The sequence below is a fragment of the Pollachius pollachius genome, assembly GCF_949987615.1.
Source record: "Pollachius pollachius genome assembly, chromosome: 3".
Lineage (NCBI taxonomy): Eukaryota > Metazoa > Chordata > Actinopteri > Gadiformes > Gadidae > Pollachius > Pollachius pollachius.
In genome coordinates, this window is record NC_136936.1 from 20,159,824 (window position 1) to 20,174,312 (window position 14,489).

Below are 14,489 nucleotides of genomic sequence, written 5' to 3' on the forward strand. Positions count from 1 at the left end.
CACGCCCCTTTCACACAGGCTCGAACGCGGTGATAAGATGCATCGTGCATTAAAGCGTATGCAGCGATAATATAGGCGACACTTTATTTTAATGTTTAAAGTCATAATCGCATTTTATCAATATTGAACTATTTAACATATTTGATATGTTAATCAGAAGGAACCAATACAACGTAAATCCCTTTCTTTATTTTGAATATAGGCCTGCAATGTCCAAAAATTACAAATAACAGCGTCAATTGCTATAAGATAAGATATTTGATAATATTTCGAAAGTAGGTGTAATGGCACATTATCAATATAACATAAAAAACAACAACACAACACTCATTAGAAGTCCCTTTAATTTCTCTACAAATCGGATACAATTATGTGGTGAAATTACAAATAACATTTGCTAAAATGCAATAGTTGTAGGCTATGATAAGACATTTGTGAAGATAAACAATTAAAATAAATAAGTTATGTGTTGTGAAGTCTGTCCTGTCACGGGACACGGCGGAGGTCATGGTGGCTGACAGATGGATTGTGTGGCACTATGACACAGAATACGAACCCTGCCTCCTGAAAAGCTTGCCTCATCTCCACCTGGTGGAAAAAGCATGGAAAAGCAACAGGCCGTTAATGACCAGACTGAAGTACAATTATATGAATGGCTGGGACACCTGAAAAAAAGAATACACCTGGTTGACTTTGCACCCGAATAGAGCACATTTTTGTACTACTAGATATGTGATAGATGACCAAAATACATTTCATTTGACGTACAAATGTGTGATGTCCTTCAAAGCTACATTTTATTGGACAAAGTGCCAAAGCTAGGGTCTTTTCTAGGTAGTGTACAATATATTAACAATTATATCCTAATCTCCTATCAGAGAACAAATTGAAATAACCCAAAAGGGCATTTCTTCCAGACGAGATGACCATTCCTGATTTGTAATGAATGAATATCTCCCCTCAAAGTGTTACATGATGATAATTATGTTCACTGTAGACGATGAACCTCTTCTAGAGTATCAGCCTGTTGAGATCCCTTCCCTGTTCTAGAGAATGAGCTGGTTCAGTGAGTCTTACCATTCTCTGCTGGTCCAGACTCAGGCCCACCACCGCTCCACCGCTGCCTGGCAGCTTGGCCGCCGCGCCAAACTGGGTGACAGCATATACCACTAAGTTAGTATGGGAATGCACCCTGATAACATCCTCTTCAGTATCATCACATTTGGTATTGTATTCTAATGTACATCGTAGAGGTTGTACTGAGATTGTTAGGCTGGCATAGATGGTAGATGGAGAGTAGAAACGTGTTATCCCATGATGTTGTGGTTGGATGCCTTTGTATTAGTTGTTTCATAGGCGCACTTTATTTCTAAACACACGGTGCTCCAACTAATGGTGGTAAATACAATTATTGGCAGTCACTATATCAGATTGCACTTCAATGTAAATTAATTGAAACATTTCTTGAGGAATCTCAACAAAGGGAAGCTTTACCTGTTTGGCTAGCTGCACCATCCTCAGGTTTCCGGGACCCAGACACTCATCGTTATAGACAGACCTGCGGGGAGAAGTGGGCCATTATATTGGTATGATCCACCAGCAGACCAGTCCAGGCCCTGTTTACACTTGTGTTTTGAGTCTCACTTTAAAGTGCGATCTGAAAACGGTTGTGAGATTGCAAAGAGAGATGTTGCTCCATTCTAACCGGGCGGGAACGGTTGACCAGAGATGTAGACGAGCTCGGTGAGGGCCTACTCCGGTGGGGATGTACCTTACACTCAATGTCAATTTTACAAGAGATAGGTTCTCGTCTAGAGAATCTCTGTAGACGAGTGGTCAAGTAACGTGCGTAGCTACTATGGCTATTGGTCGCTAATCGATATCACGCAAGGGGGGTGTCATAAACTCATGCCTCTGAATGCTCTCCGACTGGGCGCTGCTTGGGGTTATTTGGTCCACTTATGTTAAAGCCTTGGCCATGTGGCATGACGGCGACATAGGCAGAAATCAAACTTGATAAAATGGTTGTAGAATCCATATTATTCATTTATGTTAACAGGGCCATGGTAAAGCAGTCATCTTGGAGGAAGAGTTCACCTGCGGAGCTCAAAGTTGCAGTCCATCAGCTGAGCCAACAGGGGCCAGTCCTTCCCCTCCAGAGCGGCCCTGTGGGGAGAGCAGGGGGGGGGAGTTGGCCTCTACTATGAAGTCAAGGGGACGACGATACGATGGCTAGGAGCATTTAACACGGCACTATAAAGAGGGAACTGACAAACAATTTGGAACGAACCTGGCTTCATCGGTGAGCTGAGCGAAAGACTTCATGGCCTCCACCACCAGAGGCTCCCCTGCATCCAAAACAAATGTTTTTTTAAACTACGGTCACAAGCCCCAATCTGTACGGTTAAGGCAAAATTATCATCCTGGCAAATCTAAATTCACCGCTTCCTTGTTTCAAGTAGTAACGACCTGCTGTCCCATGAGGTTTCAAGCAGTCCCAGGTAATAAAGACCTGCTTCCCATGAGGTTTCAAGCAGTCCCAGTAAATAAAGACCTGCTTCCCATGAGGTTTCAAACAGTCCCAGTAAATAAAGACCTGCTTCCCATGAGGTTTCAAGCAGCCCCAGTAAATATAGACCTGCCGTCCCATGAGGGGACACACGATGGAGGGGGGAAAGGGGCTCCTACCGCTGAGCCAGCGCTGCCGCACGTTGCTGTGGATGCGTCCCGAGTCACTGGGGTCGCTCAGGTAGGCCAGCCAGAACATGGGAAGACCGCTCATGTCCATGGGGATGTATTCTCCTGCACACACACACACACACACACACATACGCACGCACGCACACACACGCACGCACACACACACACACACACACACATTGGCCTGTGCACTTGAGGAGAATGTTTCAGGCGGGATGAGGCCAGACAGACCATACATACCATAGCCTCGTTCCTCCATGAGCTGCTTGCTGAAGTCCATGTAGACCAAGCCTTCATAGACCTAGGAGGACGTGTGCCGGATGGGAGAGACTCAACGTGAGTGTGCTCTGACTCCTATGCTACCCTGCCCTACAACTGCCCAGTTACTCTTTTACATTTTACATTTACATTTACATTTAGGGCATTTAGCAGACGCTTTTATCCAAAGCGACTTACAATAAGTGCATTTGTTACAATAAGTACATTTGTCATAAGTAGTGAAACAATATATTGCTGTCGGTACAGTAAAGATGTTCATAGAACCAAGTGCAAGTATTACAATCTCTAGGCTAACCCATTCCCCGTGTAAAGCAATGATAGCAGCTACTGTAGATGCTACACAATTAAGTACCTTACTCTTGCTCTAAACCAGGGCGTGCAGCACTGTTTTTATTCACTGTCTTTCTAATGGTCAACTCGTGCTGGCCAAGTGTTTGATCACTAATACCTAGTGACGGATTTACAGATCCCGTCTTCAGTTCCATGATTGGTCAAAAAATATGAATCGAAAGAAAGTGGAGCACCCCGTTGACGACGATCTGAGCTCGTCTCAAATCAGACCTTAGATATTAATCTGGAGTCTGATTGGTCAGACCTTAGATGTTAATCTGGAGTCTGATTGGTCAGACCTTAGATATTAATCTGGGGTCTGATTGGTCAGACTTTAGATATTAATCTGGAGTCTGATTGGTCAGACCTTAGATATTAATCTGGAGTCTGATTGGTCAGACCTTAGATATTATTCTGAAATCTGATTTGTCAAACCCTAGATATTAATCTGGAGTCTGATTGGTCAGTCCTTAGATATTAATCTGGAGTCTGATTGGTCAGACATTAGATATTAATCTGGAGTCTGATTGGTCAGACTTTAGATATTAATCTGAAGTCTGAATGGTCAGACTGGGGGTATGAGGACAGTCCTACGTGGTACAGACCTGCACCACGCGGTCCTGGAGGCCGGCCGTGATGGAGAGCTCGTCTGTCTCCACGTTGAGGATGAAGTTGGCTCTGACGGGCTTGGGGAGGTCCTGCAGGTCCAGATCAGAGGTAGAAGGCAGGGTTTCAAAATGCTCTCTCTTCCATGTATTTAGAGCAAAGTAAGTAAGTCGAAAACAGAAGGCTTGGTTGCAATTGAAAGTTTTTCTTACACCCTCTGTGATGTTGTAGAATTTCATAAGACACTTCAGGGTTGCTGAAACGATTGCACTGCACAGTAATGAAACAAAACAAAAAATGACATTTGAGACATTGACCAAATCAAATCTCTAGCTCTTTCCTTGGTTCAACCAACGTAATGTCTTACCTACTGCCGGCGAGGCCCTTTGGGATAAGAGAAAGAGTAACAGACATGTGAACATTGACATCTGATGAATACAATGCTGTACTAGTAAACCATTAGTTGAAATGAAAAGAATAACAGGTCCTCACCACTTGTCGAGGGATGTTGGTGTCATATTTCAGTGTAAAGTTCTGCTTTGTCAAAGCAATACTACCAGGGAACCAAAGAACAAATGTAAATGATGGGAACACAATCATTAATTATTGAACAGAGGGTTTAGATAATTGGATAATTAATTAAGTAGCGTGGTCCAAACATTTCTCGTTGGATGTGGAAGGCCGTTCCTCACCCATCGTTGGAGCAGAACTGATAAAACTTCTTGCAGGTGGCCTGCAGCAGACGCAGTCCACCCAGGTATCTAGGAGATGAAGCGTGTGCAGGTTAGTGGGATCTGCTGCCGGATCAACATCATTGGTGGGGTGATTAGGACGCACACCAGAAGAAAAGCAAGAAACACACATCAAGTCTTACTTTTCTCCTCCCGTTTGGTGTGCAGATAAAGTGTATTATCTAAGATTTAGATGAGGACATTGTAACTTGTGTGGACGACGTGGCATCCTGTACAGTGTTTAGTACAAACCCTTCCTTTCTGCTGATGCAGAACAGATCTTGCAGGCTTCCAAACTCTGTCGGGTCATTGAGAGGATGAGGGAGCAGAACCTACAAAACAGAGCTACTATTAGCAGCGCCTTCGGAATAATGTCTGTGTCTGTCTGTCTGTCTGTCTGTCTGTCTGTCTGTCTGTCTGTCTGTCTGTCTGTCTGTCTGTCTGTCTGTCTGTCTGTCTGTCTGTCTGTCCGTCTGTCTGTCTGTCTGCGGTTCTAGGTGTCGGCTACTGGTTTTATTTTTGATAGTCAGGGCCATGTTCAAAAGCTGGCAGTGATGACCTTCTGGAAGATGGGTAGGTCAAAGTCGAAGCAGAGCAGGCAGCTACTCAGTTGAATTAATCATTGGCAGTCGCTCTATATGTAAGAGGCCCTGCTTTGTGTACCTGTGATATGCGTTTGTTTTTACGTAACCTTTAGTGCTTCTAACTTGTGAACTACTGCCAAGTTATTATTTTTGTATTAATGTGTTATTAAAATGTGTGTGTGTGTGCGTGTCTCTGTCTGTCTGTCTGTGCACGTGCATTCATGTGTGCGCATGTTTGTGCTTGTGTGTGTGTGCGTGCGTGCGCGCATACCAGAGTCTCGCTCTCCACCAGAGTAACCTCAGCCCAGAAGTTAGAGATGCTCATGGCAATTGTTTTCCCATTGAAACCATCAGAGGGGTTGCCCATTAGGCCCACCCTGTCCCGAAGAAAAGAAACCAATTCTTACCTTATCATCAACTAATTAAAAGATGTCCTTTGCTCTCTTTGAATACAATATGATTTTTGATTGACTGACTCTTGTTTCAAATCTATATCTTAATTCATACATCAAATACTTGTCCTTTGCACTATCCCCAGACACCATCGGGGGCCCATCAAGACATTAATATAATTTTACCTTGCATATGATCTGCGTATGATGGGTTTAGCCGGCTGGTCCACTTGCTTGGCAGAGTAATGTGTGAGCCACTTGGTATAGTCTGAGAGTCCCTAAGGACAGACCATAGAATAAAAAGTCATGAGGAAACATAGATACATCCAGCTAGGAACATATTTGAACAATATCAACAAGTTATTCTAATGTATAATAATAATAACAATAAATGGGAAGGGACTGACCACTTGTCCAATGAGCTGGAAGCCAGTGGGGAGCTTCATCCCAAAAACAGGAAGCTGCTTCTTGTTGATAAGCCACTCCTGCAGAGGCACGCATCAAGTCAATAAACACCCATCTGAAATTGGCTTTCCTATGAAGTATAGCAGCCAACGAGGTATGAATAACAATCTAAAATAAGCTGTTCTACCAGGTTACCAATACAAATGAACCAAATACAAACAGTCTTGAAATGTGGGAAACAAACTGTAAACTTTTGCACCAAAAGATAGAAAATAGAAGAGGTGATCATACAAACCCAGAAATATCCAAAGCTCCGGTCTTGGGCTTGTGGGTTCAGACTGAGGAACTCAGAGAGGTAGCACAAAGAGCTCCCCTGAAGGCAGTAGAAGACCACGCTGGCTAGCTGGGAGTCCGTGAGCTCTTCTTCTGGCTTCTCCAGGAAGCGGTTTATCCTTACAGACACACAATAACCATCATTCCACTTTCATGAGGGACACTTCCCAATGTGCTACTTGGTGGGAAACACAGCTTTCACAATTACAATAATAGAGAAATGTGTACAAGATAATAAAACCCACTAATTGAAATATGAATGGTTTTTAATTCCGTCACATGCTCCCTTCAGAAACAGAAAATACATCATGGAAGGAGTGCTTTGGGACATCGAGTTGGGGGTGTCCACCCGGATCCCCGTCTGAGTTACAGGTACGGTGCTCACCTGTGAGTGTCCGGGCACACCTCCACGATGCCTCTTGAGCTGGCCTTCTCTCCCTCCTCCAACTCATAGTATATGGCCAGCTCTCCAGGCTACACACACCCATACAAATTATCATTTTTTTTATCAAAATCAACCTAATCTCTGCTTTGCAGTAAGTACAATAAATGTGTAAACTCTACCTTGGACCTGAAGAAGCGGATAACTTGAGCAATATCAAAGTTCTGATCTGCACAGAGCATGTCTCCAGCAATCTGTTCCCAGAAAACACAACAACTTCATTGAGGGATCATATATTGTGTTGTTATGAAACGCTTAATGAACCCAGTGACAATCATAATAATAAATATATAATCAGACCATTTAAGGTCTGCATTCGTGGAACACAGAATTTGTTCAGATGACAAATGTGCCTGCAGAATGACGGATGGTGAAAAAGAGAGAGAGAGGCCGCCTCCGTACCACCATGATGTCGGCCTGCAGCCGACGACTGCGGATGGCGAGCTGCAGGTCAGCCACGGCGCCCAGCCGGTCATCCAGCGTCGTGCTGCCGTCGTTGATCACGTTCTCCACTGGGAAGTCGTTGGCTGTGGCCCAGCGCTCAAAGTGCTTATACCTTCATCATACAAACACCAGCCTCTCAGGTACGGATCAGTGCAGCAGTGTTACAAGGGAACCAAACTAATTATTTGCACTCACTTGTCCGCATTGGTGACCAGATAGACTTCAGTGAACAGTTGCCGCCTAGAAGAATGGAGGACAGAGCAGTTGTCTCAGAGCTCTTCCGGAGGTTCCAGAGATGGTGCATGTGTTCTGTGGCTAACTGATGGGAGAGTTTAACTCACGTGTTGACGGTCTCCCACCAGAAGTCCAAGACCTTCTTTCCTCCTATCCCAGGGAGCAGGGCCTTTGGGACCCCGGCCAGGTGCCCATACAGCCCCGTGGCGTCATACTGTTCAGGGCAGGCAGGTTAATGATTGACTGGGATGTCATAACAAGGGCATTACATTGCAAAGGCTCTCCGTCAAAATCCATTGAAATTTGATCACTTTCTAATATATATATATAGAACTATCACAAATTACCTATTTGTTCATACATTGCATGGATGCCTTCGTTGTTTATTAGGGATGCATTTCGTACACATTCACATTATTGTCTAAAGTCAGTCTATAAAGTTGTATTGGCTGAGCCTTTGTGCCAGCCTCTTCACTTGTATGTAAACCTCCGTTATGCACTGAACGTTAAGTTTGAATGGTATTGGGATACCATTTGGTCTAACTTCCATATAGCTAATCTTCAGTGCACATACTTTGTACTTTGTACCCATTCACATTATTCGCATTTTTCAATAGCTAAAGTCACTTCTAAATTAATTTACCTTTATTTGTGTCTCTAAAAGGGTGCCATGCCCAGCCACTAGAAGTATACAAATCATCGGCGAAGCTTCCTTGTATATCAGATCGAGATGAAGCTCAGCTGAAGTTTTGTTGACGGAGGGAAGATCCTTCAGGTCTTAAAGGGGAGGTACCGGATGTGAAGAAAGCTGGTTGGCAATCGTCTTAAAGGGGGAGTACCGGAAAGGATGATGGTATCAATGGTCCATTGGAGCGGACTGAGAAGTGGCGACTCTCTTTCAATGGTCCATTGAGGCGGACTGAGAAGTGGCGACTCTCTTTCAATGGTCCATTGGGGCGGACTGAGAAGTCGCGACTCTCTTTCAATGGTCCATTGGAGCGGACTGAGAAGTCGCGACTCTCTCTGTAGGTGGCGACGTAGTAAAAGCTGCGTCACGTTTTGAACTACACACTTTAACGTGACGCAGCTTTTACTTCTTCTCCATCTACTGAGTTTGTTATGTACGATCATTCAAAAACGCCATGTTATTTCCCATAGACATTTGATCGAGGGGACCGGATCCGCGGAGGTGGGCTTATTCTTCAGTGGTCTATGGTCCATGGAGTGGACTGAGTAGTCGCGACCCTTTCTCTTAATGGTCCACTGGAGTGGACTGAGATGTAGCGACCCTCTCTCCAAATGGCTTTGCCCACTCCTACGACACTAGGACGGTTTTGCCTTTAAAACTCTAAGAAGCCTTCGAAGGGGAGAGGATTTTTCCTAGGATGACGTTGCAATTTACGCCTAGAAAAAGGTGGTTGGTAAAATTGGGGTATTAGCAGGTTAGAGATGGTTTAGTTTAGCTGTTAGGTTAGAGATTATTGAATTCCGGAATAAATTGAGAGATTGATTAATCTCCATGAGTGTCCAATACAAAGCTACAATTCCAAAATAAATATTTACGAAATTAACTGTCGGTGCATGGGAATTCTTTTCGATGTATACCTGTGTTTCTGTTCAGTATTTTCATGAATTCTCAAGTTATTACTGTGTGCATCACATTTGAGAATGAGAACCAAGTAGAATAAGAATCCCTTGATAGCGAATTACTAATTCTGTTGATCCCAATGGTACATTGACAATATAAACACAGCAGGGGAAAAACTGCTAAACTGACATACAATTTCAATGTGTTAATATGAAAAGGTTTCCAATGAGATGTCGTACTTTACACAAAACTATGTTATTCATTTTTATTTGTATAAAGACATACATAGGCGTCCAACAATGCAATGCTTTCAAACACCATATGATTCAGTTAGTTACATTGTTGCAATGCAATTAATCTAGTCTCCAGCTGGGCTTGGTGATACAAAATAAGCCAGGTAACTCTTACTTGGATGACATAATTTATCAGTGTCAAACTGAAAATAATAGAAAAAAGGAATTGACCCACAGAGAATAAAACCTTCTGGAGAATTGAGATACGACAAAGACATTTTTTGTACATGAAAATTGTTCATATAAGATCTTATTAAATTTTGACAAAACCATCGTAGCATATCTGTTGTGGTAGGCATTTAAAAGGCTACAAGATAAACATTTTTTATCCATTTTAAAGTGTTTCTAATGTGTAGTTGATCCTTTGTTTTCATATTTAACGCATAAAAATGTTATTGGGGGTGCATTTCCGTTATAGGTATTTAAAAACGATCCTAGTTTTCGTTTCTTACCCTTTCATGCACACGTGGTCTGTCAAGGTAACTAAACGCATTTTAATATTGATTTGGCCCAAACAATCCAATATGCCACCACAGCCGTTGGCCCGACCCCTTCACTGGGGGTCAGTGCTGGATGCTCCCACAATACCGTGCTGCCTCAGAAGGTTCCTCAGGCTCTGGTTCTTGGACTTCCAGTCCTCCACCTGTGAACAAGCAACAATGCAGAGCATGAACATTACTACTTTACTAGGGTTCACCATCTCTCAAAGCGTGACATAGCTGGCCTGTACCTCCTGCCGTAGGAGCTGGTTGTCCATCTTGAGCCGATCCAGAGTGCTTATGTCTTCTCTGAGCTTGTCATTGCTCTGTCCTAGCTCCTTGATGTAATCACAGGCTTTGGACAATATTCCCCCTTTACTCTGCAACACAGTACAAGATATCCCCTTATTTAGGCAACCATGATTTTGAGTTCCAAAAGAAGAAAGTGTAAACGTTGGCTAGTGCCCTACCACATGTTTGTGATTGTGGGTCGCTGGATGTTTAGCCCAACATGCAGAGTGAAATATTGGTGATAACTTACGCTCACCTGGCCCGTCTTGGTGTAGTCCACAGTGCAGTCTGGGATTGTCTTTGACAGCTGCACGATCCAGTTATTAATTTTGTCTCTTCGCCTGCGCTCAACTGTGAAGAAGAACACAAAAAGGGGTTGTCATGGCCACCGTCTACCTGAATATGTACCTAGCCAGAACTGTGGAGGCTTGAGTCTGGAGGAGCAGAGCCTTACCTTCATTGTGTTGGGCGCGTCTTTTTTCATCCCTGGACGCCCGGGGAGCCTCCTGTTTCCTGCAGAACAACAGAAATCAGCTTATCAACGTCTCTCACATTCAAAGGTCCACCTATATATAGGCTTATTTGAATTTTGTTAAAGGGTAATTTTTACGCAATGTACGGCTGTGTGCGTGGTGCCAGCGTCCTCTGATTGGCTCCAGTCAAAACCTCCTGGGGTGACATCATCACGTACAGCTGTCCTGTGAACAACAGTGCACAGGAGGACATATGTTGAAGATACACAATTGAAGAAATACCTGTTCCGTATCTACCGTGCATTAGATGACAAACGGCCGAGTGAAACAAGGCTCTGGAACGTACACACAGCTGCTGCTGTTAATGACCACCCCTTTAATCACCTGCAGGTGTGGTCTGACCCAGCAACGTGTCCGACGCTTGTACAGTGGTAACCATGGTGCCTGTTGTGGCATCAGCAATGGTGGCAGGATAGTAAGTGTACTGTGTCTCTGTACCGTCTCCTTCCACCCCTTCAGACTGAGAGAACACAGCCTGAAAAGAAGGAGACTTATTTATTAAACTATACAGACATGTTCAGCTGATTACAACATGGTCACCTCTCCATCGTTGCTTGCCAAAGAATTTGACATTTCTTTATTAATATTCACATATTACAGCTAATGACTTTTATATTGTCTATCTATATTCAGAATAGATTGTCTATCTGCTGTATACGGTCTATCCAAATATGTTGCTATTGTCCAGTAAAGATCTATTGATCCACCGTTCCGAGCAACAATGAAGACCCGTCCGCCCTCTCTGCGGACTACTTGGTGTGCATTCCGCTGTGTGCAGGCCCACATGTGCGGCCTTTACTTGGTGGTGTCTGTTCAACGTTTGGGAAAGTATGAACTAAACGTAGCTGCAAACAATTATGAAAGTGAATGTTAATTTATAAAAACATAATTAGGCCCCGGGAAGGCACTAGCTACGGTCCAATGAAGCTAGCTTACCACGATATATTGTCTGCAAACATTAAGATCCATCACTTCATTATTAATCCCAGAAGACCATTGCAATTGCCTTTCCATCCGGACATGTTTGTAAGTCAGTGACTCACAAACATACAAACTTAGAAACGTTATGTCTTGGAATTTAAGCAAAAATAGAGACAGTCAAATGAAGCGTCTGCTCACTGAATAAATGTAGGTCATTGCATTTGAGCGATGGTAAACCCCTGGGTTCCCTCTGTCCTACCTGTGTGACGGACGGCGTGGCTGCAGGAAAGCCAGTGACCAGGTTGACAGCAGACCCCCCGTCCGCTTGAGCCTCCAGCTGGCCATCTGACACTTGGATCACTCGGTAGGTCACCTAGGAATCCACGACAACAACAACAGTTAGACTGATGGTATACCAGACAGGGTCCTCCTAGTAACCTGGAAGCTGGCAGGCTGTTCTCAGCTGAGGCCTGTTATCCTTTAGACCAGATCAAACCATGTGCTGGTCCAGACAGGAGGTCAGCCTATTGCCATGAAAAAGCACTAGTCTTCATAAGTAACGTGTGCCCAAGGCGATATATCAGAATAGTCTAACACCCCCGGTGCACTTATACTCCACAGGCTGCAATCGGTCAAGAATACCATTTAAATGATCATGTAAGTATTTGGAATCTGTAAATGTTTTCAGTAAAAGAGGGGGTTTGTGGGAAATGTCCACCAGAAGGACCCTTGCATGGTCGACCCCAGCAGTGCCGGAGATACCAATAGATGGCAAGCGATTCACATATGCAAGAACACTTGATAATTGTGTCATGTCAAAAGTTTGATGCCTTCCGATTATTATTATGGTGTGTGGTATCGAAGTATTTGATTGTATTTAATCTGCCCCCAAATCATTTAATGTGGAATGCTAAATTATTTTCTTTCTTTAACATACAGAAGAACCATTCTAATTACCTGTCCTCCTGCCCCCTCCGTCTTGAATAGATACTTGATTGGCTGATCGGAGAAAGTGGTCGCAGATTGAATAGTGGCGATGGCCGTGTGGTCCTCGGCGGTGGCTGCTGACCCTGACCCACAGAGCGGAGCATCACTCATCCATCAGCATCACACACAGCCAATCAGCATCACACACAGCCAATCAGCATCACACACAGTCCACCATCACACAAAGACGAATCGGCATCACACACTGTCCATCATCACACACAGTCCATCATCACACACAGTCCATCATCACACACAGTCCATCATCACACGCTGTTCATCATCACAAACTGTCCCATTAGCATCACACACAGTCACATTAGCGTCACAAACAGTCCCATCATCACACACAGTCCCAGCACCACACACAGTCCGTCCGAATCACACAGTCCCATAAGCATCACAAACAGTCCCATAAGCATCACACACAGTCCCAGCCAAACACACTGTCCCATTAGCATCATACTGTACCATTAGCATCAGACAGTCCCAGCATCACACACAGTCCCAAAAGCATCACACACAGTCCCATCACCACACACGTCCCATCAGCGGGGAAGTAAACAACATGTTGTGTACATTGGTTTTACCCTCTTCGTTGACGGAAACACCGCCGTCTGGGTCAGGGCTTTTCTGTTGACTGCAAACAAACAAAATTACTACAATTGTGTTTACAACTCTTAAGTCCAACAAGTGATTAACTGTGAATGGTTTTGGGTTATACCGTAATCAATAATTAATATGTACTACGTGCCTTTTCATGTCTGCAGACTTAATGGAGGAGACCACCTTTACTCGAGCGACGGACTGAAAGTTCATTAAGTTGGAAAAGAAAAATGATGAGGCTTTGGATGAACTTGTAGCCGGTAAGGCGGAGGTAAATGGGTAGTGTTGGTCCTCATGTGAGGACCATCTCCGGTGCATTCAGGAGCATGTCGATGTAAGGCTACTGCTACGGGATCCGATGCTACTCGGCCCAGCGGTTCCTGCAGATGTTCAACAAAGCTATTTTCTTTAGCTTAGCTTTACGATGGGTTGGGTTCGGGGTCCAGTCAAAATATATCCATTAAAATAGTTATCGATTTATAGAATATACTCAAAATAAGGAAATTATTGTGAAAAGAGAGTAGTGTGAACAAAGATGTACTCACGGCGCAGTGGTCCCTCCCCCGGTATTTGTCAACAGACCAAAGAACCGCGCATGCGCGGTCGATCTAACAAGGAAGAGCTGAGGTCCTCAGATCCTGGGTCAGTCTTTATGAAACATGACGTCCATCAGAGCTCTGGGATCCTGGGTCAGTCTTTAGGAAACATGACGTCCACCAGAGCTCTGGGATCCTGGGTCAGTTTTTATGAAACATGAGGTCCGCCAGAGCTTTCAGATCTCAGCCTGCAGCCCCATTTTTACAGTCTAACTGTTAAATGAACTGTTTCTTAAAAGGGTAATTTTGAACATATGACCATTGGCATTCTAAGGAGGATAACGTGAACGTTATAGCTATCTAGGCCCACTCGCACACACAAATAAATAAATAAAATGAGGGAAAATAAAATGGTTATTGTTATTCATTACTAATAAATCTTCGGTTACAGGGTAACCAAAGTTAATTGTGGAAATATATATTTTCTCCACTAGACTGGGATGAGAACAGGGTGAAGGAAGAAATCACCAACAAGAGCATGAGGTCGTAGGACTTGACCACTGAGTTAAACTGAGGACAATATGTATTAACACTGCAAACTGTTGTTGGAGCCCTTTAGTTCTGGAAATTGTAGCAGTCACGTTTAGAAACTTGGATTCCTATCTCAATCCACTTACATAGTATGGCAATATGTACATAAACATTGCAAACTTGTCAGTTATGTAAAGTGTGCTAGTTTAGGAACATTTGCAGAGGAATAAACATGGTCATATTA

The 14,489-nt window shown here is 43.8% G+C and overlaps 2 protein-coding genes across 5 annotated transcripts; both read right to left on the minus strand.

Moving 5' to 3' along the window:
- Positions 1–365: 365 nt before the first annotated feature.
- gkup (glucuronokinase with putative uridyl pyrophosphorylase) lies at positions 366–8,240 on the minus strand. The gene is made up of 23 exons (XM_079732420.1): positions 8,124–8,240; positions 7,588–7,694; positions 7,442–7,486; positions 7,205–7,358; positions 6,925–6,996; positions 6,746–6,834; positions 6,323–6,479; positions 6,030–6,107; positions 5,809–5,900; positions 5,502–5,607; positions 4,899–4,978; positions 4,608–4,676; positions 4,408–4,468; positions 4,283–4,299; positions 4,128–4,185; positions 3,915–4,007; positions 2,941–3,001; positions 2,689–2,802; positions 2,291–2,348; positions 2,098–2,166; positions 1,495–1,558; positions 1,078–1,149; positions 366–588 (listed from the first exon to the last, which is right to left on the minus strand). The coding sequence occupies exons 1-23, from the start codon at positions 8,178–8,180 to the stop codon at positions 487–489; spliced, it is 1,875 nt and encodes a 624-aa protein (XP_079588546.1). The 5' UTR covers positions 8,181–8,240; the 3' UTR covers positions 366–486.
- A 1,097-nt stretch (positions 8,241–9,337) lies between these two features.
- On the minus strand, positions 9,338–13,745 carry usf1 (upstream transcription factor 1). 4 transcript variants are annotated; one of them, XM_079731407.1, is made up of 11 exons: positions 13,724–13,745; positions 13,327–13,379; positions 13,163–13,212; positions 12,543–12,655; positions 11,845–11,958; positions 10,989–11,139; positions 10,742–10,829; positions 10,586–10,644; positions 10,382–10,482; positions 10,092–10,220; positions 9,339–10,004 (listed from the first exon to the last, which is right to left on the minus strand). In XM_079731407.1, the coding sequence occupies exons 2-11, from the start codon at positions 13,332–13,334 to the stop codon at positions 9,915–9,917; spliced, it is 903 nt and encodes a 300-aa protein (XP_079587533.1). In that variant the 5' UTR covers positions 13,335–13,379; positions 13,724–13,745; the 3' UTR covers positions 9,339–9,914. The 4 variants fall into 4 exon arrangements, with proteins under 4 accessions (XP_079587532.1, XP_079587531.1, XP_079587530.1 ...); XM_079731406.1 differs by lacking the exon at positions 13,724–13,745 and having other exon boundaries at positions 9,338–10,004; positions 10,751–10,829; positions 13,327–13,712; XM_079731405.1 differs by lacking the exon at positions 13,724–13,745 and having other exon boundaries at positions 9,338–10,004; positions 10,388–10,482; positions 13,327–13,712.
- Positions 13,746–14,489: the final 744 nt, after the last annotated feature.